General features: G+C 39.2%; 2 protein-coding genes across 2 annotated transcripts in view; one reads left to right on the plus strand and one right to left on the minus strand.

Moving 5' to 3' along the window:
* Nucleotides 1-296: 296 nt before the first annotated feature.
* arih1 (ariadne ubiquitin-conjugating enzyme E2 binding protein homolog 1 (Drosophila)) lies at nt 297-18,973 on the plus strand. The gene is made up of 14 exons (XM_034879824.1): nt 297-785; nt 6,794-6,861; nt 7,000-7,147; nt 8,316-8,408; nt 9,089-9,144; nt 10,115-10,181; nt 10,358-10,464; nt 10,591-10,633; nt 10,761-10,832; nt 12,411-12,541; nt 12,937-12,994; nt 14,958-15,218; nt 16,310-16,422; nt 16,517-18,973. Exons 1-14 carry the CDS (start codon nt 498-500, stop codon nt 16,599-16,601), a joined length of 1,590 nt encoding a protein of 529 aa, XP_034735715.1. The 5' UTR covers nt 297-497; the 3' UTR covers nt 16,602-18,973.
* Nucleotides 18,974-20,184: 1,211 nt separating this feature from the next.
* Nucleotides 20,185-22,274, minus strand: part of c8h15orf39 (chromosome 8 C15orf39 homolog) — a 9,932-nt gene continuing 7,842 nt past the window's right edge. Inside the window, exons 3-4 of the mRNA XM_034879822.1 lie at nt 20,467-21,887; nt 20,185-20,267 (exon numbers count right to left, since the gene is read on the minus strand). Coding sequence (XP_034735713.1) covers nt 20,785-21,887 — 1,103 coding nt within the window. The 3' untranslated portion in view covers nt 20,185-20,267; nt 20,467-20,784. The remainder of the gene's footprint in view (nt 20,268-20,466; nt 21,888-22,274) is intronic.

Below are 22,274 nucleotides of genomic sequence, written 5' to 3' on the forward strand. Positions count from 1 at the left end.
GAAATTGGCTGACATACACCGGCTAATAGAATATGACAGTTTTACAAAGTCAAAACGCCGGAGAGGCATTATCGTCATTCGTCAGAACCAAAGATGTATAAGACCGTCGGTCAGAACCCAACCGTTGGCCTTGCCTACCTTAGCTACATTTTACGAGGGAACTGTGTTTTGCTGATAACTTTACCTGCAAGTGTTTAAATTTGGCGTATAATAATATTTGGCCGTATTATAAAATAGTTGCGAGATATATTCAAGTGTTTATACATTTTTTATTATTTTTTATACATGTTCCTGTACAGTCCATCTGACGTAAGGCCGCCGTCAGCTGGTGACGCTGGGTCTCTTTGTTGGCTTAGCAGCGGCGACGTTTTGTTGTTATTTTCGCTGCAGCTGAAAAACAGGCTCGGATAATTTCGGTTTTCGTATTGTTCCGCAATCAATATTTCACACACTGTAGACTTGGGTGTGCTTGTCACAAGTTGATAACCACCCTAGGAATGGACTCAGACGAGGGGTATAACTATGAATACGACGACGAAGAGGAGGAATGTAGCGAGGATAGCGCCGAAGAGGAGCCCGAGGACGACACCCTGGAGCTCGGAGAGGTGGAATTGGTCGATCCCGTGGTGGCCGGTGGCGAGCGAGATGAATGCAGCGAGACTGGTGGAGGTGGCCACGGTCCCGGTGAGGAGGAGGAGGAGGACTATCGCTTCGAGGTTTTGACTGCCGAGCAGATCCTCCAGCATATGGTGGAGTGTATAAGGGAGGTCAACGAGGTCATCCAGGTAGGTATTTTGGTATGTCGGTGTCAGGAAAGACCGGGGTCCAGGCTTGGGTGAAGCATAAACAGGCCTTCGACGTTAGCTTAGCCGTTAGCTTGGGAAGGAGTAGTTTACTTGCTGGAACTTGGCAGTTTCACAACAGTGATAAGATTTACACTATACTAAAATTAGTTATTTCTCAGTGTAGTTAGCTCTCTTTTGTGTAAGTAGCGTTTTAAATGAAGACGTGGACAACGTTAAATGTGGACATTTAAGTAACAATTTCCATACGAAGTTTGTGCCAGGAAGTAGTCTAATCCGTGTTGAGAAGTTGGCAGCAACGTTTGCTAAGCTAATGTTAGCTTGCTAACTAGCCAACTGTGAGCGTTTACCCAGCACCTTACTGAAAAAGCATATAACGTTCTAATTAGGTAACTGCCAACTCATAGGAAACGACAGGTGGAGTACGATAATCAAGCAATATAAAGTGAACGTTGCAAAATTCATAAAATAATGTAACCGTTGACCTTATTTTAATGTTGGACGAAAGGCTTGGTCATCGAGTTACTTAGCAAGTTACAAGCTAGGTTATTTACGTCAACAAGCTATTTTATCATGACTTCAAAAAAAAGTTTTGAATGGATTGCTCAAACTTTATAATCTAGTAACGGCAAAACTATCTGTTTTAAATTGAATAATAAAAGAAACTTAGTAAAGCCATTTGGCATAGCTACCGTTATCTTGGGCCTCCATTTCCTTTTACTTAGCTAGTAAACTTGAGTAACGTTACAGAATAAAATGGAAAATGGCCTAATGGATCTCTCACTATTAGCTACGTTTTTGAGAAACATTGTTTCATTTTATATTCAAGAAAGTAAAGTATTCTGGGTGTTATTATTTCGCTATAAACAAGCCAAAAAAACTCAAATTGGTAAAATATCACTACTATGGATAAAGTACAGCTGCATTTCAGAAGTCTTTTCTAAAAATATTAAGATCTGCCTATTTTATTTTTTTATGTTTTTGCAGCACCAACGGCTAACTTTTTGATGTATATAACAGCATCTGTTTTTTATTTAAGGTTTTCAGTGTGGAGTATGTGACAGTAGTATGTCAAGAGTGACAGGTTTTAAAAGTTACAAGTTGTTGGTGGATATATTGCGTCCCTAAGGACTTTGTTGAATCTCAAAGATTCCGCTGCAATCTTTAGAAAGACTTAACAGGCCAAACCTTAATGAAGATTGTCTATGGTTATACTGAAGTGGTATTTCTAACATTTACCACCCAAGTTAAATCAGTGAGGGTATACCAAATATTAGGAGCACCTTTCAGTAATACAGTTCAACAGCACCACAAACCACAGCCTCTAAAATTACTATCACATTGAATCAACACCTCTCTCTTAAAACTTTTGTGACCTTCATGATGGAAAGATTCATTGTAGTGGACTGAACTAGTTATAGCTAGGTAGAGTATATTTTTGTTAAACTTTCTCTTTTCATTCGTTACTGTTACATTGCTAACAGATGTCATGGTTTGTTTAATTAAAGTGTATTCAGCTTTTATGGCAGATTATTCAGGAACTGTTACGCTTTGTGGCTGTTTAGGCTTTCACCTGTCTATCACTGTTTGACATTTGTGTGATAGCATATGTACATGTGGCTGTATGCATTTATCATATTTGTTTGCAAAACATATAGCACTACATAATACTTTAATAATACTCCATTATAGTATAGAAATTGTAATAATTAGTATATGATTGTTAACTGCTTTATGAGAAATGATTTAGCCATTTTTAGAGAAACATCCTCTTTAATTACACAGATGCTATAATATCTTATAATAGATTCTCTGGCTTCATGATACACTTACTCCTGATTTCCACTTGACGCGTCTGCGTTGTGTTCCGGATGCACCTCACCTCCGCAAGCAATCATAGCCATTCAAGTAAAGCTTGATTTTCCACCAGCTGCGCCACGGCATGTCTCAGTAGCGTTCCTGATGCGGCTCTCCACTACCCTAAAGATATGCGCCAGGTCTACTTTCACACGAGCCACAGGCAGTTCGGACAGCCGGACAGGAAGTGGAACAGCGAGAGCATCCTGTCAATTTACCAAAAGACACCCCCTAATATAGTATATCTCCTCTATAACACCATAGACTACAATAGATTAATCTTGGAGGGGGAAAACAAAAGACACCACATATCTTTTTTATAAAGACAACGCAAGAAAAGGCATGGAGTTTACTGTTGGAGTGGAAGGTAGATACTAAGGCTGCACAATATGACCTAAAATCAAGATTAATGTTACTTCTACCTTGATAAATTAATAATAATTAATCACATTGTTGCTCAGTTGACTCTGACTCTGTGTTTGACTTATCCTCCATTATAATTTGCATGTGGCTGACTGGTCTGGGCAAAGTCATGTGACTACACACGGCATTGAATGTTTTTAAGGAGAAAATAGGCCTATCAACCGGAATAAATAATCAAAATTAGTGTCATGTGAAAAATACAACTAACAGCTTCAGAATTTCAATATTGATTTTAATTTAATTGTCCAGGCCTAGTAGATATTGGCTTTATAAACACGTGATTGTTCTGTGTTATTTGTGATTAGAGCAGGAATGACTCCGTTTCAGAGACGCGCCCGATGTGGCATGGCGTGTGTCAGAGGACAGAACGCAACCAGGACACAGCCCAGACTTTCCCAGTGAAAAAACGGGGTTACGCTATTATCACTGAACACATCATTGAACACCGTAATTGTAATAGTATTGTGTTAAATTATCCTGAATCTGACCCTTAATTACATCTGGATGTAGTGAAATAAGCATTGTGATTATGAACAGGTTAGAGGGTATACCCGTGGGAGTCCTGTGGTACGGGAGTCAATTTCAATGTTGGTAAAGTGATAGGGATGAGAATATGTGTTTTGAGTGTGAGAAGATCTTCGTTAAGAATTATGTAATGAAATCGCCTAGGGCTGCAAGTAATGGATGTATATTATTTTCACAATTTCCCACACACAATATCAATGGTCTAGTTATCCTCCAGACAGCGATGGACAACCTCTATTTTTTTCTCTCTCTTTTCCGCCTGGTGGTGCCAGCTTGCTCGCGGTTTGGGATGGGATGGGATTTCTCTCAGTATTTTGCAGGACAGGATTTTTTTTGGGGGGGGGGGTAGTCAGGTGATCGGGATATGGTGGGAGTATTTTCATGGAATGGGAGCGACAATTGATTTCTCTGTCCCCGTTTTGAACAGGTACATTGAGACAATTACCTTATCTAATCTTGCAATTGTTGAGCGCAATCCCTAGTGCTTTGCCCAAACAGTTGAACCATGGCACTGCAACACAAAGTACTGTCCTATAGCACCATCATTACTCTTTCAAAATGGGATGTGAAGTGCTTATTGCCATGCAATATACAAACATGTTTTTACTACACTTCTTTGAAGTTGACATGTTAATCATACAGGTATTCTGGGAAGACCCCTGAATGCCTGCAACTATAGTGACATTTGGTACCAAGTCAGTGTGGTGAATTCAGTAGCGAGAAAAGGTTTTTAGTGGGGGGGAACACTGCAAATTGTTTTCATGCAATATGTATTGCGATAGAAAAAAAGACTAATGTTTACAAGATGAAATAAATAGCTCTATTTAGAAATAATAAATTATTCTTAACTACTGGGGTGATTTTGTAGAGGATTGCATCTACATAGAAAATAAAATAAACTTTAATGCTTTACAAACATCAAAGCGAGTAAGCGCTGCGACTACCCGTCTGTGATTTTGGAGACAAGAAATGGTTAGATGGTTAAATACGCCTGTTGACTGACATGCCACCGTAGTATTCATATAATAGTATCAATCCAGGGTAAAGTAAATTTTAGTGCATGCATGTATGTTGCTTCCTCCAAATTTCAGGTTGTGGTCAACTAGCGGGGCCTACTTGTTTGTTAAATAAATTTATCAACATTGATTGAGATTGGTGGTTATTACAGACTTTTACACTTCAATCAGTGTAAATTACGTTATATCAGAAACAGAGTGCTGTTGTAGATTAGTGTTACGTTTCCAGCGTCGCAGCTCCGAACCATAACGTTAGTTGGGACAGAAGCCTTGTTTCTATAGGCTAACTATATTATCTTTAGTCTAGCTGTTAACAGCTTACTGTGATGAAAATGGCTGGCCGACGTGATCATATTGCATTAATCAGGTGATTTATTTAGTCTTTGCGGAGAACATAAAACACTGCCTACTGTAGCTTCACTACCCATGGAAAAGTATGTGCGTCCCTGTGTCAGCAGCAGCTGCCGCAGTACTTTTCTACACACGGAGAACCTTACTTTCCATAACAATAAACCCGTCGGACTCCCGTTACGTCATATACACACGCAGCCCACATGACTACGTGTCTTAAAGGGGAAAGGTCGCCGGTAACGGTCATTTAAAAGGAGAATGGTGAAAGTTTATTTTTCTGTGTAGCAGCAAAAAAGTTTTAGCATCAACATTGACATCAGGCCTAAAAAGCAGGGGCATCTGGTGCAATTTCTGGCGGCACCTGAACATTTCCTAAAAATGTAATGTCGTTTATGTAGACTAGTGAACAGCTAAGTTGTAACTTACCCCAGTCTATCTGTATACCACATAAACTAATATGATTTGGTGCAATACGACTTTATCATTGTACAGTAGGGAGAGTGAAGTTAAGGGAGCAAAGCATAAAAAATGTAAAGAAGTTCAAAAAAAAAAAAGTGAGAAAAAGCGTGGCAGATAATAGCGGACCGACTGAATGAAAGTCTAAAAATATTCAAACTACTGCTCTTGACCATTCAAGGAGGCACTTGTCATTTACAAAAACAAACACACTTTGTACACTTTGCATTAAAAGCGAGCAGTGGAAGTTAAAATGACATTTTATATTTTTGCCCATGAGAGAAAGAGGGAGAAATAGAGTGAAAGAGATTTATGCATCATATTCTACCACTGTAAAAGATTGATCTTCATGGTAAATTTCCTAGGTAATATGCATTCTTTTAAAGCCAAAGAGTACAACGGTTAATTTGTGCAAATGATTAGTAGCCTAATCCTTGAATGGTATGATTATGACGGTTTCAGAGCATTCAGCAAATGTATATTTTTAGGCTGCTTATGCATTCAGGCGGTTCGCAATCGTCTGCCATGCTTTCTCTCGCTGTTTCTTTACAGCGGCCATGTTTCTTTTTTACAAATAATGTTTCACCTTATCATACTTCCACCAGAAGCTGCTGCTCACTCTGTAAAGAGATGAACAATGCGTCTTCTCCCTTTCTGCATCAGTAAATCTGTGATTGAGACCATTGTCAATTTAAGAAAGCAGTGATCGTTTACTCATCCCAGCTATCTACACCTGGCTTGACATAGCTTCACCTTTTCATCCTGGCTCGGCAAACGTGCAACTAATTGAGCCGCAATGAGCGTATCACACTAAGTCAAGCTGCGCTTTTTCAGTTATCCTGGATTACTTCATTCTACTTTTGTGAAAAAGCCTCCTGGTTTACTGCATCATAAACTGCCATTTTGCCTGTGAAAAGTCTACAGACACAGCAAAAAACTAAAACTTCTATTTCATTTGGAATGAATTGCCGGCCGCAGTTGCTTTAAGTAACTACTGTGAGCATAAAAATGTAAAACTCCTCTTCAATATCATACAATCCAGTCAAAAAGCCCTTAAGTGAATACTGCCTTTGCTGTCAGAGAGGAGGTAATTTGACTTAGTGATTACTTCTATGGCTGTAGTTTGAGGTGGTATTTTATTGGATCGTAATGAAAAGTGTTTCAGATGTTCTTGTCCACAAACACACATATGTGGATGTTTAATGGAAATGTTTTTTACAATTCTTTTTTTTTAAATACTAAGCTTAATCCATTTTCCGAAAACTTGGATCATTAAGCAATAGAGAACCCCCCACCACCCCCCTAAATTGTTAAATGTAAACTTCAGGCATATTTCTGATCAAGCATTTCTCATTTCTCTAGAATCCTGCAACAATAACACGCATCCTCCTCAGTCACTTCAACTGGGATAAAGAAAAGCTTATGGAAAGGTAAGAATCTCTGAAGTACATTCTTTGTACCCTTTAACGTGCCAGCCAAAAAGTAGGTTAGCTTAGAAGTTCCTGGCAGAGCTCATATCTTAATACTTTCTTAAACACCGCTTTCTTTCTTTTTTCTTAATTTTACAGGTATTTTGATGGTAACCTGGACAAGCTTTTCTCCGAGTGTCATGTCATTAACCCCAGTAAGAAGCCTCGGATCCGTCCTCCAATCAACACTAGATCGTCGGCACAGGACATGCCATGTCAGATTTGCTACCTGAACTTCCCCAACACTGTGAGTCCCACAATGGCGCCAGGATTGTGATGCAAAAGCTGAATGTGTGTTCAGGTTTAAGTTGTGGTGTTACAATAGGGATTTTTTTTGGTGAAGTTGTTGGACAAAGCAGTTACTTTGCCTTATACTGCATTGGAGATTTAGGAGACATTTTAACTTGTTTAATACAAAATTATCCCTAATTGAGACCTTGTCACAGACTGACGTTTTAATCATTTTCCTAATTGTTTTTTCAGACCCTGTTAACTGCCTTGGCTAACACATTAGCAAATAATAGGAGGATGGCTAACTTGACATCCCAAAATGTGATCACATTATGTGTTATAAAGTAATATGATTAATATTTTCTCATACCTTCTGCAACCACAGATGTAAACTTGTGAATGTAGCTCAGTTCCACTAAGTTCAAGTCCAAGTTAGTACTAAACAGTTTTCTGTTTGTCCGGTCATTGAACATATTACAGTTGGTCCAATCAGTACAATATTTGCCACTCCAACCGTATAAAAGGTTTGATTTAATCTATAGTATGTTTGCTCTTTTGTTTTTTAACACACTTCTTTAAAACACTGTCCTTAATGACAAACCAATTAAGGATGGTTCTGAGCATATGTGTTGCTGATGTATTTTGGAACGGCTAATGATAGAGCTGTAAAAAATACATATTCATATTAACAAATAACAGTTTAACAATTATCGCTTCCAACACAAAGCACAATGACATTACACTGTTGACTGCAGATATGTCTGTTGGACTGTTTTATTGATTTAACACACATTGAATGTAATTGTTTTTGTGGATGTGGTTTACATTTATCAACACAAAGAATTTACATGTCAGGGGAATACAAATCTTCATGAATTGATATAAATAAATTTTCCATGTAGGAGTATATTGTCCATGATGTGTTTCAGATATGATATTAAATTGTTGTTCTCTCAAAAAAACTGAATTAAAGATGCATAATCTAAACTGTTTAATCTAGAATATATATGTTGGAGTTTGTTGCAAACAAAATTAATTAATCGGTTATTTTACTCAGTTTCTCAAACTATGGAATTCTTTCCATGGCCTCACTCTAAAGGCTAAGACTTGCCTGGTTGCCAGAAGTACATATGCTAATCATGTTATGTCTTGTGTCTTATTTACGAGATGTTTCTCTCTTACAGTATTTTACAGGCTTGGAGTGTGGACACAAATTCTGCATGCAGTGCTGGGGAGATTACCTGACCACCAAAATCATAGAAGAAGGAATGGGACAGGTACCCGCTAAGATTCTTTCTTAGGGTATGACCCCCGATTCCTACCGGATGCGTAACGGCTGCGGATTGGCTCCGCTGTGTGACGGCTCTGTGCACCGCCGTCCCCTTGTTCCGCCGTTCGTCAATACCCACCAGGTCCGGATATGTTGTGGAACGGCTGCGGCCATGACTGACAGCTGAAATCACAAGCACCCACGAGATTGTGCAAATTCATGTAGAATAGAACCACAAAAACAACAACAGTTTGTTTCCATCCAGAGGAATAGAGAGGAAACAAGTCTGTGCTGTGTTTTAAAGGTCTAGTGCAGGGAAATATGATCCACCATAAGCAATGTCAATGGTATTATGAACATTTACCTGATGTTTTATTTTTTTTCTGTGCTCGACTTCCTGTCCCGCACTGTCTGCCATGTGCGGAATTGCTGCAGAGCTCTCCGGCCTCCAGCAAAAATAAAAGCTCTGCTTATCTGCTCTGGGGGGCTGCTGATCGCCGCAGATGGGATGCAGTCGTTCCGCAGTCTGTGGAAGTACACACATTGCCTTTTAATGGAAACCTAATTACTCCGCCGCTGTTCCGGAGCGGATCCTCAGCCATACGCATCTGGTGGAAAATAGTCACTGATCACTGTTAGTCTTTTAATAATTGCTTGACTGATGATTTGCCTTCTGTGTTTTCTCAGACAATTTCTTGTCCTGCTCATAGTTGTGACATTTTGGTTGATGACAACACAGTCATGTGAGTATCTTGTTTTGATGTATCGTTGTTTACTGGTCACCAGTAACCCATTCTGGTGAAGTAAACAGTAGGAAACAAAAAAGATTCCTCTTGTTTATTCGGTCCCAGTTTTTTGTGATATGAACAATGTATAGAGACAAACAAACAAAGTTCACAAACAAACTGCTTGAGAAGGAGCAATGTAACATCTGAAATGTTAAATCAAATTTAGCAACTGCTATCTTAAAGTCTTGAAAAGCCAGAAAATATAATAAAGCCTGCATACTGCAGTATTTGGTCAAACAGTTACAATCAAATAGTCAAATAATCATGAACCCCTACATAACTACTAAACTAGTCAAACGGAAGTACATGTAATTTCCTAAAATCGGATATTTTTTATTTCATTTTTTTTACAGATTTTTACAGTGTATTTAACAGAAATAGAAACTGTAAATTGGAATTGGACTTTTTTACCTGACATTTGCCTTTTAAAAGAAAGTTCTTGGTGCAGGGCTCTCTAGTTACATCTCTACTTAACTACTTTAAAATGTTGATGTTCAGCGTGTAGTGCATTGAAATATACCTCTATATTGAAAGCATGGATACTAATCTCTTGTACCAGCTCTTAAGCTGGCAGTAATTGTCTTAACCTACATTCTGATCTGACAAGTACGCAAGAGACTTGACAGTGTTTACACTGACCAGTTTAGGGTTAATATTTAGTTTCACATTTTGGACTTCTTAGTTAAAAGACTGCCCTTTTTCATGTTTTGTAATTAGGAAATATGTTTGTGAATAGTTAATGTCAGCAGACAAATTAATATTCTCACTGTTGGGACAATTTATATTTTACTTCATTGATCTACTCTTGAAAACGTGTGCATTGTTACTTGGGACTTATGCACTGAATAATGAAGAAAGGAAGCTTTTACCAAAGTCATCCATTTTATGTACTGAAAGCTAATAAATGATTTGACTTCTCCTATAGGCGCCTCATAACAGATTCAAAAGTGAAGTTGAAGTACCAGCATTTAATTACGAATAGTTTTGTAGAGGTAAGCTTTGAGATTTTTTTCCCCTTAACAGTATTTTGAAATTAAATATAAAGCCTTGATTTATGATGTTGAGCTGTTAGGTTATTCTGTATGCATTATTTTTAAAAGCAAGGACATTACACTTATGTGCCCATGAAACTCTGAGTTGATCTTCCACCTCTCATTACTTCTTTAAGTGCAATCGACTGTTAAAGTGGTGCCCTGCACCGGACTGCCATCATGTTGTTAAGGTCCAGTACCCAGATGCCAAGCCAGTGAGGTGCAAGTGTGGCCGTCAGTTCTGGTGAGTTAGTTTGTTGCTGTATATTAGACTATTGTGGCAGCTACAGTACTTTAATGTTGACTTTGTAAGTTAATAGCAATTATTAACATTTTGTGAATTTGACTTATGTGCCTTTTGTTGGTTCAGCTTCAACTGTGGAGAGAATTGGCATGATCCCGTCAAGTGTAAGGTAAGCCAATCAGGAAAATGTACACCTTACGGAAATTTGAAGCGGTTTCTCCAGCATCTTGAGTGAATTCCTATTAAGAGTAGCATTCATTGTGTTGTGATTTCTCACTCTTTAAATTCTTTTGTAGTGGTTGAGAAAATGGATTAAGAAATGTGACGATGATAGTGAAACTTCCAACTGGATCGCAGCAAATACAAAGGTATGGCATTAAAGTCGGTTAGTTTTACCCTCTTGTCTGGTTCATGCTGGTCGGTAATTACTGTGATGATCACAAAGAAATTTAAATTGTGGAAATATTGGTCATACTCAACAATAAGATGTTGAAAACAGAGACTGTAAAGTCATTTGGGAAGGTCTGCTTAAAGTTAATCACATATTTGTGTGCTGACAATATTTGATAAGTGCACACTAAGAGTGGGACAAGACAACCAGCTCACACGACGAGACACGAGGTTGGCTTCTCGAGATCGAGACGTGACAAGATTTGAACACTATTTTACAGAAAACTTCAATAAAGAAATAAGACTGGAAAAATACTCTTTTTTTTATTGTATTTTTTTTAATTGAAAGTCACAAAATGAAAAACACTCACGGAAAGGTTTTGCCACACACAATTACACTGTTACGTTTTCCTTATGTACGGTGTAGAGATGGTCTATTCACTCAAAGAACAAAGGTTACAACATAACGAAGCGTTTTCTGGCAGTCGATGAGACCATTGAGACCAGTTGATCAATAGACAGAGAGAAATAAGCTTATTTTACTAGTGTTTCACATTAATTAATTTCTGAAGCACAATTGAATTACCATCAAACACTCAACAGATGATATATGTGAAGACAGATGTTCTTTTCTCCTCTACATTTTTTAAATTGCAGCATTAAACTTGGAAGTAGGTTACGCTAGTATCAATTTTATGACCATTGTAGGACGAACAGAGAACATTTGTTTAATATAGAGCTGTGAAAATTACAAATTTTACTTCACAATTAATTGTCTCAGAAATAATTGTGATTAACAATATAATTGTTTTATTGTCGAATTTAAAAGCATTTCACTTTTTTAACAAATTTAATTTTAGAATGAATTCCAGCCCACATCATTGGTTATATCACTGTTATGTGACTCAGATAATGTAATAACACAGGTACACAGCCTATGAAGGAAACAACGTCTCTTTATTATCATAAAAAGATGTCTTCTTCCAATTTGGCATATCTTAACAAAATCAACAATGATGCTGAAAAGGCATACCCTTTAGGACCTTAGCTAATGTTAGCAATTATTTGCAGTTAAACCAAGAAACTGTGATTATGTAAAGAAATTGACAATTATGTAGCCCTTGTTACAGGCTTGTTTAATATGAAAAATAAAGATTTTGTATTCTACTTTGGAGAACGGGCAGGGGATTTTCTTTGCTAATTTAAAGGCTCTGCACTTGTCTATTGAAATTGCAAGACACTTTTTACCTCGGCAAAAACTCTTGTCCCACCTCTCGTGCACACCTTAAAACTCAAGGACATGTCAACCCAATCAAAACGGCTCATTTGTTTGAAAGACATGTTCCCGGTCCCAACCCTTCAGGCCTTTTATTGTTTCTGGCACAACTCTAGACTTATGAAAGACCTACCCAAACAACCTTCTTTAGGTGAAACATCTACAGACTTTCAACTAGTTTTTACTGTTTATTTGCTTGAATTCCTCTTAACATTTGACTTTTGTAAAACACTTGACTCTTTGAGCAGATACTTACAAAATAATTCTCTTCTCATGACAGGAGTGTCCAAAATGCCATGTGACCATTGAGAAAGATGGTGGCTGCAATCACATGGTTTGTCGAAACCAGAACTGCAAAGCTGAGTTCTGTTGGGTCTGCCTGGGTCCATGGGAACCCCATGGCTCAGCCTGGTAAGAGCTAATGGTTTTCATGGTAAATGACAAAGGCGGTACTTCTAATGCCATGTTAAAATATACCTCAAATAGGTCTGGAGTAGTGTCGTTTCATTTCAGTTAAAAAGTGACATTTTTTTTTTAATGTGAAAGTCCACATATCAATTCGAATAAGATATCAAAAATTAAGGTGGCACGGTTCACAAAACATGCCACAAATAGTTCTTTAAAAATAAAAAGGAAACTTTTTTTGGGAAGAATAATATTACTTTGGGCTGAGTTTTCCTAGTAGCCTTACCAAAAAGGCTCCGCTTCGGATGCATTTTCATTAACCGTGCCACCCCTAGTCAAAAAGTGATGTGTGTTATGGAACTCTGGAAATTTGTTGATGGTTCTGATCCGGCACTATTCAGGTACAACTGCAATCGCTACAATGAAGATGATGCGAAGGCAGCCAGAGATGCTCAGGAGGTAATTAATTGCACTCATATGGACATAATGGCATAGTTATTATCAATTATTTGTTGTCTTTTTGGTAAAGACACTACAGATGCCCTAAAAGGCAGGGTAAAAAAAAATTGTTTTTACAGGCATCCCGTTGGCCAGTTTAAGTCCCATGTACGACTTGAACTACGGTTGGGTACTTTTTGCATCTGAACCAATACTAGTCCTGACACCGGTACCTGAAATCCAGTTCCCAGTACACAACAGTACTTTTTCGGTACTTTCCCTCTGTAATTACAAAAAAATTATTTCAGTTGTAAAAATAATTCCAAAGCTGTTTACTTAGAACATTATTTATTTTGAATATGTTACACTGACAGAAATTAAACAAAAATAAACCCTCCTTCTCTTCTCCCAAACCCGGCCCACAACCAATTAAATTGAATCATTATTTATTTCTTACTCACTGTAACTTTTATTCTTGTATTTGTATATTATATTTTAGCCTGTTTTATTTTCATCATGATTGATTTTAATTGCTCTTTAATGTTTGCAACGCACTAATGTAAAGCACTTTGAATTGCCTTGATGCTGGAAGGTGGTGTAGAAATAAAGTTGCCTTGCCTTACTACTTCAGCCTGTCAGTCAGTCCCCGGGGCATAGAAACACTTCATAGAAGCACCGCTGCTATCGGCTCACCATCAATATCATATCATAGTTAAAGGTGTCTGTGTGAAGTTTTGAAAAACTGTAACCACACTTGAAACCACTTTATCGGCATTGCCGTGACTTACAAGGATTTCAACAAAACTGCACAGCCAACGTAGTTTGCGCTGTCCGCGCCAATGTGCGTGCGTGCGACCTCTGCTCTCTGTCAGTATGCAGAAAGGACAGATAAGCTTGCGCCTACTCTCAGGTACCGAAATGAGGCACCTTTTGATTTTACATGAACCAATATTCTGTAGTACCGACGTGATTTGGTTGGTACCAGTAAAAGTACAGGGTTCAGTACCCAACCCTAACTTAAACGTAGGTTTTGGCCATATCTCGTATTTATGAGTTAAACTTTTACTTTTTAATTAGGCTTTTTTAGGGCGAGACATTTGTTGTTAACTAAGAAGGGAAACCCATTTGTTTATGCTGCATTTAGCCGAACTTTCAATTCCCTTTGTATAATGCACTAAGCACTTTAGCACCACTTTCTTGCCCTTAACACAGCCTAATTAAGAAGTAAAAGTTTAACTGGTAAGTACAAGATAGTATCTCTATGTAGGAGGTACTTTCCATGGCCAAAACCTAAGTGTAAGTCGTGCGTCGGACTTAAACTGTCCAAAAAACCTTTTTTTCACCTTGCCTTTCCGGGCTACTGTAAGATGTTTTTTTTTATTGTGCCATATTCAGCCATATTTGTCACAGGTGTAACTGGCATTTCTAATCACAATGAGGCAGCATCCTGAAGAATGGCGTCTAACCAGACTGGGTAAACCCCTCCCACCCTGCAGGCGATTTTATTTCGCCCTGCAGCTCGGTCTGGAAACCTGCACGTTTAATTCTCCTGCTTCAGTTCACAATTTTGTGGGAACCAATCCCACACTGGCTTATCTACCTGCCACGCTATTGGTGGGTTTAACACAATGACAATAGAGAAGCGACCAAGCAACTACTTGTTTACATTCAACAAAGCGGCCACCGAGTCGCAGCAAACCCGTTGATGCATCTGTCTCTTCTACATCACCCGGATTCCTAAGCTGATTGGTTGAAGGACTATCCAATTGCGTACAGAGTCTGTTGGTCACCTCTTGTACAGAGCAGACTCCCCAGACCAAAGCTCAATCTCAAATCTATTGAACTTGGCTTGGTCTGGTGATAGCCAGACTAGCGTCTAACCAGAGATGCCTGCAGAAAACAATTTAGACATCCATTATCTGTTGCAATGCTAATTATCAAGTTGAGCATGCTGGAGTTAAAGCCAGTTCTATTTTGTGTGCAGCGCTCCAGGGCAGCCTTGCAGAGGTACCTGTTCTACTGCAACCGCTACATGAACCACATGCAGAGCTTGCGTTTTGAGCACAAGCTCTATGCTCAGGTCAAGCAGAAGATGGAGGAGATGCAGCAGCACAATATGTCCTGGATTGAGGTGCAGTTTTTGAAGAAGGCTGTGGATGTGCTGTGTCAGTGCCGCTCCACACTCATGTTCACTTACGTCTTTGCCTTCTACCTCAAGAAGAACAACCAGTCCATTATTTTTGAGGTATGATAAAAGGAAAATTGTTGGAATAACTGTGAGCAGATGGTGCATGACATAAATAACTTGATCTATTTTAATATTGATATTATATTTACAGATACCATTTGCAAAACCATTTTGAGTGTAAAATGTTAATATTAACAGTAATCACTGCCTTTAAATGAGGAATTCATTATTCTAATGGAATTGTGGTTCGTAACTGTTGGTGTTGGAACCACTGTTTTAAATTTGTCCCTATAAGTTTTAGCCTTCATTCATTCGTTCATAACTGATTAGAATACCTTGCTAGTAGACAAAAAGAAATCCCCCAGAATTCTGGACACATATCAATTCTTCGTTCTCTTCTCTGCAACTGGTCCCCGACAAAGGCCCAAAACCAAATTAGTCACTCGATTGTAAAGTCACCTACACATGAAAAGCAATTTGCTCTCTGCACACTGCTAGGCAGGGCGCGGAGCAAAGCACAGCGCAGGATTTGTCATCCACAGTGGCAAGGAAGCTATTTCCGGTTGCTAGGTAACGACCGTTGTTATCTCATTGGTTGCATTTCAACTGGACTGGTAGCTGGAGATGTGCCAGTTCACCTCCTGGGCAGTGTCAAGGTGCTCTTGAGCAAGGTACCAAACCCCCAACTGCTCGGGGCGCCTTTCCATGGGCAGCCCCCTCACTCTGACAGCTCTCGTGTGTGTGTGTGTGTGTGTGTGTGTGTGTGTGTGTGTGTGTGTGTGTGTGTGTGTGTGTGTGTGTGTGTGTGTGTGTGTGTGTGTGTGTGTGTGTGTGTGTGTGTGTGTGTGTGTGTGTGTGTGTGTGTGTGTGTGTGTGTGTGTGTGTGTGTGTGTGTGTGTGTGTGTGTGTGAGATTCAGGCCTGTGTGTAATGACAACAGTGTGTGTAAATTGTAAATTCCCCTTGTGGGACTTATAAAAAATACATTATAAAAAAAGTATTGTTAAAAAAAAAAAGGAAGACATCAGCATAAACTTCTTGTAGTCTGAGCTGGGCCTTATGCAGGATGCTTTAAGTTGTAGGGGACATTATCAATAACTGACATTTCTGTCAAAATAATATTGTTTATCCATTTTCTTTGTTCATCAGAACAACCAGGCAGACCTGGAAAATGCCACTGAGGTTCTGTCTGGCTACCTTGAGCGGGATATCTCCCAGGATTCCTTGCAGGACATCAAGCAGAAAGTACAAGATAAGTACAGGTCAGTAAAGGAAGAATCATAATCGCTGCGTGCCACTGTTACTGTAAACGCTTGTGTGTTTATGGATGTTATCAAATGATTTGTCACTCTACAGATACTGTGAGAGCAGGCGAAGAGTGCTGTTACAGCACGTGCATGAAGGCTATGAGAAGGACCTGTGGGAGTACATTGAGGATTGAGGACACGTCCCAATGCAACGGACTCTTGAGTATCTTGACAAACTAGAGCACTGATGCAATTTAACAGGGCAGCACGGGCCTTCTAACGCCTCTCCTTTGGCAAACCAACCACTTTTTTATCCTTTTTCCTGGATTTGTTTAACAAAATCTTCAAAGTAAATTATATTTAAATAAAAGGTAGAGTAATAAAAAGAAAAGTGTACTACAGTATTGTTAGCAACAGAGTGGAGTCTTGAGAAAGCAGAATGTCCACCTTAAACAAATACATCCTTTTGGCTTGTATTGTAACACCTCCCCTGAACTATCTTATTTTCCTTTTGTTTTTTTTGCTTGTGAATCTTTTCTGTTTTGATTTTGACTTTTGTTTTCCCATTAGTGTGAAAATGTTTTCAACACAGCTTTAATTGTCCTGGCCATGTCTGCAATATGTGGTGAGATCCTTGTCTGAGTGGCTGAATGTTGATAGGTTGATTGTGAAGGGGCAAAGACATTTCAGGGGGGAAAATAATAAGAAAAAAAACATCAAAATAGCAAGTTGGATTTTTCAATTTGTAAATAGTCCATATGCATGGAAGAGAGTGGCACGTGTTTGCATAATTTTGAAATATTTATTCTTTACCAATATTGAGAAAGGTATTCTTTGCCATGTACGTTGGGTCTGTCTACTTCCTCCGTAGTGTGTGTGTGGGAGCTTGGATGTCTTTGGCAATAAGACGTTCCTCCTGTCATCCTCAGTCTCTTTGGGGAAGTGCACAAATCATCAGTAACTCTAAACGGGGACTGATAGAAAGAATTTCTCTTTGTCAGATAAAGGACTAAAGTGCAAGGCTGAGTTAGAAACCAAGAGCAGAAAAGGTTTAACAGTTCAAAAGTAAGGTAGAACGCATCGGCCCTGTGTCCCTCTATTCTAATCTTTTTCCGTACCCTCTTAGTTGTTTTTAGAGGTGTTTAACATTTAAGAACATTACTAATTATTTGCAAGAGCCAAACTGAGTGACATTCACTCTTCTTTTTTTTCTCTCGTTCCCGACGTGGCTTGAGGTAGCCCTCTTGATGCTCAGCCTGCGCCTTGGGAATTGAATGAGGGTAATAGAATGTACTGACAGCACAGCTTTGTCGTGCCGCTAATTGGACTGGATCCCTGTCAAACAGGGTCAGGCATTTGCATCACTCTTGCAGGGAATACTTTGTTGGTATGGGCCTGATAGTGGTCGTACCTCCTTGAAGAGATCTTTTGCCTTGCAGTGAGACTGGACATAGCTTTAAACCAAGCTACAGAGATGGACTTGCATGATCCTTTAGGCAGGTGAGAAATCTAGGGCAAAAGGTGGTAGGACTGTTTTATAATGCCGTTATGCTTTTGCATTTAAGACTGTATTTTTCGCACATGGGTTGAGGATTTGACATTGAAATGTCAGTGCCCCTCCAGGTTTTGCATTGTTATGTGGTGGTTGCTCTGGTTGTCAAGCTCTCTGCTTGTAAATGCTCGTTCATGTCTCTGCAATATGACAGTCTTAACAAGATTGACTGGAGGGGACATGAATATACAGGCGCTGATGCAAGTCAGAAGATGACACCAAAGTATCAGCTTTCATTAAAACACATCCTTTAACCCAGTTTCAGATATTTGGGGAGTTCCCCCCCAAATGCTTCTTATGTGTTCAAACTTATTATTTTATCCTAGCAAATTATAAACTGTATTGTTTTTTTGAATAAATGTCATGAGAAATCTCATTTTCGGGAGTACTGTGTGAGTCATTAGAGTAGGTTTGATCACAATCATCAATTACCCAAAAATCCATGATGCATTTCTGCGCTATGTATTGTGTGATGTAGTGTCTGACAGACCTTGGCAGAGCTGTGTGTTCAAAAATTTCTTGGAATTCATTTGGTAACCTTTTTTTTTTATTATTTTGATTTTAAGCAAAAATGTTAGCTTGTTTTGCACCACTTTTACTTGCAGATTGTGTGATAAAGATCAGGTGGTTGTTTGTATGTCACTTTTAAATAATTTTGTCTCTTAAGTCACAAACCAATGATGACACAAGTTGAATGGATAGTAACAAAAGATGGGCTATTCTCTTGTAGCTGTCTTGCAGTAACACACCAGTTATAGCTGTGCTCATTAGGCTAATCTCTCCAGGGCTCACTCTTCTCATTGTGTCTGCTAGTAGTTCATGAACATTTCGACATAACGTTTGAAGTAACTGAAGCTATATTAAATTGAGACATCCAAAAAACTTTTAATACTTTTCTACATATCTTTTCTTTATGCTATCAAAGATGTTTTATTTCCTATTAGTGTAAAAATGTGGGAAAAATTAGTTGTCTGTTTTGGAGAAAATATTAAAGTGCAAAATGTTGCAAACATCGTTCTGGCATGGGTGGTTGTTTGATAATGGACACTGTTTTTGTTGTCGCAGCAGCCATTTTCATTAAAAAAAGCATTTTTCCACAGTCAATATTGAGATTTCAAAGCATGTCCCCAAGAAGACTTTTACCAGCTAAACCCATCACTGAAGATACATTTTCCACAAACCGCAACTTTGGCAAAAGAGAATTTGCAACTCAACATTCTGCCACAGGATGGTGACAAAGACATGGCCATTCTAATTTGAAGTTTCATATTTTAGGTTTAATCCCAAAGGCAAGGTTTACAAAAATGGAACTACTAAGGTTAGAATAGTTTGACTGCAGCAGCCGCACAAGACTTTAGTTAAATTGTTTGTCTTCTACACATGGTGGGTTGAAAAGGTGTCCCAAAGTCAAAAATGTATTGTTTGAGAAAAACATTTTAATAGCATGACAAAAAACATTTGATTCCAAACATTTAAGACAGTGAGACTGTTTAAAAAAATTCAATCCAAAAGGGAAAATATACAAAATAAAATAAGTCTTAAGGTTTACAGTGATTCAAAAGCTATGGCAGAGGGGCTTCTCAACCCGTCGTCACTAAAGACTTCATGAGCAGCTTAGTACAGAACTACATTAATGCCTGTCCAGCTCCGGTTACACACAACAAAACACAATCATCAGGGTCAAAATCACTGCTGTAATGATTTACCCAACTGGCACTATTACTGTAAACCTATATACATGTGGCTGGAATTGTTTGACAGTAAACCCTTTTATATAGTATGTCGGCATGTCATTTGCTGGTTTTGCTTCTTTTTCTTACTGGCAAAAATAATAAACCTTTCTTCACTAACTTCACTCAGAATTAAAAAAAATTTAAACCAGAAAAGTGGATGAAAAATACTAGACTTTGAAGTTGCTTACAACTGAAATTTAAAACCCTAAATGGACACATGGATTAATTTTTTTTAACCCATTTTGCAAGGTTGTAGCACTTCTGTCAAATAACCATAATCCTTTTTGTGTTTGAAAGGTCCCACAACATGAAAAATTCACTTTGAGGTTTTTCAACATTAACATGCGTTCCCCCAGTTTGCCCATGGTCCCCCAGTGGCTAAAAATGGCGATAGATGGAAACCAAGCCCGGGGTCTCCTGCTCTGCCTTTGAGAAAATCAAAGATGGGCCGATCTGGAATCTTGCTCCTTGTGAGGTCATAAGGGGCAAGGTTACGTCCCTTTTCTCTGCTTGGCCATCCAGAGAGAGAGACATCATGGTCAGGTTGATCAGTTTGTCAAGGCCACACCCCCAGCCTCCACCATGCCCCCCCCCCCCCCCCTACAACTACAGACTCAGAAATGGCACATACTAAGTTAAAGCTCATTGTGGGACTGGCTCCAGTGGCTGTAAATCTGCACCAAAGCTGAATTTTGGGAAAGAGACTTCAGATATGGTATTAGGGGACCACTAAGGTTTATATAAAAGCATCCAAAGAGCACCATGTCACGGGACCTATAAACCAGAAAAGCCATTGATGTGTCAAACGTGATAAGCGCTTAAAATAAACATGTCAGGGATGTTGCACAGTGGCTAAAGTCAGTCCACAAAGAACGCACCCTGTAGGTCTCAAGTGACAGAATGTTTAGCGGACCTCATGACAAAAAAAAAAAAAAAAATCCAGTCCAACTTCATTCCTGAGTATGACAAAAGATATTTAGAGATCATCCACTTGTTGCTGGCCATCAAAAAGAACCATTAAAAGATTTAAAGCTGATCACACTCAGTGACATGACCAAAAGCACAACTGGCACCTAGATGTGTGTGGAGAAACTAGTCTTCAATTTTGAGCCAGCCTTTTTTATAGTCTATCAGTAGCTCTAGGTAGTACTTCCAATCTGGCTCACTGTCATACGTGACCTCAAATATAGTCTTTAGAGGGTTACTGTGGGCCTCATGGATACATATAACTTCCCCTCTGTACCACACTTCTGATTTGTCATCTTCTTCATACAGATGACGAATCCTCTTTCCCACCAGGTCTGGGTAGTAGAACCTCATGGCCCTCCTAGCCCTCTGGACAGCTGAACGCAGGACCCATCGTCTCCTGTGTTCGGCGCTGTGGCAGGCAGACAAGTAGGGGCAGTATTTGATCTTTAAGAGTGATCTGTGTTTTCTTTTAGAAGAGCTGCTAAGCGGTCTTAAGGCGTGAGAGAGGCTTTCTGTTCTCTGCCACCTGTGGGTTACTTTGGGCGTCCTCCTGTGAAGGTCCCTCACGCTGCTCACTTCTCTCTCCCCATCATCCGTCTGTGAAAGGGAAGGATCAGCAGCTGTCCCGGAGTCGGAGATCGCTTGGTAGCAGGCCTTTTTTCTGTTTAGACCTTTGCTAAACATCCTCCTCAGTTTGAGAATCACGCCTGAACAATTCTTGGATCTAACCGGAGACTTGGCTCCAACGGGCTGCAGACTGGAGTATTCTTCCCTTGTTTCTGTGTCGCTCGGAGATGGAGTAAGCTTATCTAGGGTTAATGGACACATCCATGAATTTTCAGAAGTTGGGCTAAGTTGAATGAGTGTAGAATCCTGCTCTGCAACAATACGGTCACTTTCTCCGTTCTCAGTTCCTTCAGATTGATGGCCACTCCAGTTTTTCTCACTAAATGCACTCAGCACCATTCCACTCATGGTCTTCTCGGTGTCATCTGCCTCATCTGACAAACCATTTTCCAGAAACGTATGCCTCGAACTGTTCTTTACCCTGCTTTTTGTTCTATTCTTGTTCAAATCTGATTTAATTTCCTGGTTCTTTGGATGTGTCTGTTGGTGTGACTCTGAGGGTGAGAGAGTGATGTCTGAAAATACAGGAGTCCAGCAGCTGATCATCTCCTTACAATAGTCATCGTTTTCTCTGTCAGCAGGATCATCCAAATCTAATCCTGCAACACAGGGAATGTAGCAAATAGGAGAGGTCAAAATGTATACAAAAATATGACAGATGAGAGTTAAAGTTTATAGAATTCATTTGGTGATCAGGGAAACAGATACAAGTGGACATTCAGGATTCGTTATGCAAAATAAATCAATTAACTTTTTCCCTGACAAGATTCAACACAAAAAATTGCAAGCTAGCCACCACAAACCAGAACCCAGGTTGACAGATTAATGTCTCGTAGAGCTTGTTCAGCACACAAGAACAGTGAGAAATATTATTGGTGATAGGACAGCATGATCCTCCACCATGAAAGGGTTAGCAGAGACAGAATAGAAGGCTGTGGGACTAAACACGAAGGCTGGGAAAAAAGGCAGCTGCTAGGGGGGGGGGG

The sequence above is a fragment of the Etheostoma cragini genome, chromosome 8, assembly GCF_013103735.1.
Source record: "Etheostoma cragini isolate CJK2018 chromosome 8, CSU_Ecrag_1.0, whole genome shotgun sequence".
Lineage (NCBI taxonomy): Eukaryota > Metazoa > Chordata > Actinopteri > Perciformes > Percidae > Etheostoma > Etheostoma cragini.

Coding starts and splice junctions, on each gene's coding strand:
- arih1 (XM_034879824.1), top strand. CDS start 498: ATGGACTCAGACGAGGGGTATAACTATGAATACGACGACGAAGAGGAG. Junction 6,862..6,999: donor AAAGAAAAGCTTATGGAAAG/GTAAGAATCTCT, acceptor TTAATTTTACAG/GTATTTTGATGGTAACCTGG. Junction 10,182..10,357: donor TTACGAATAGTTTTGTAGAG/GTAAGCTTTGAG, acceptor TACTTCTTTAAG/TGCAATCGACTGTTAAAGTG.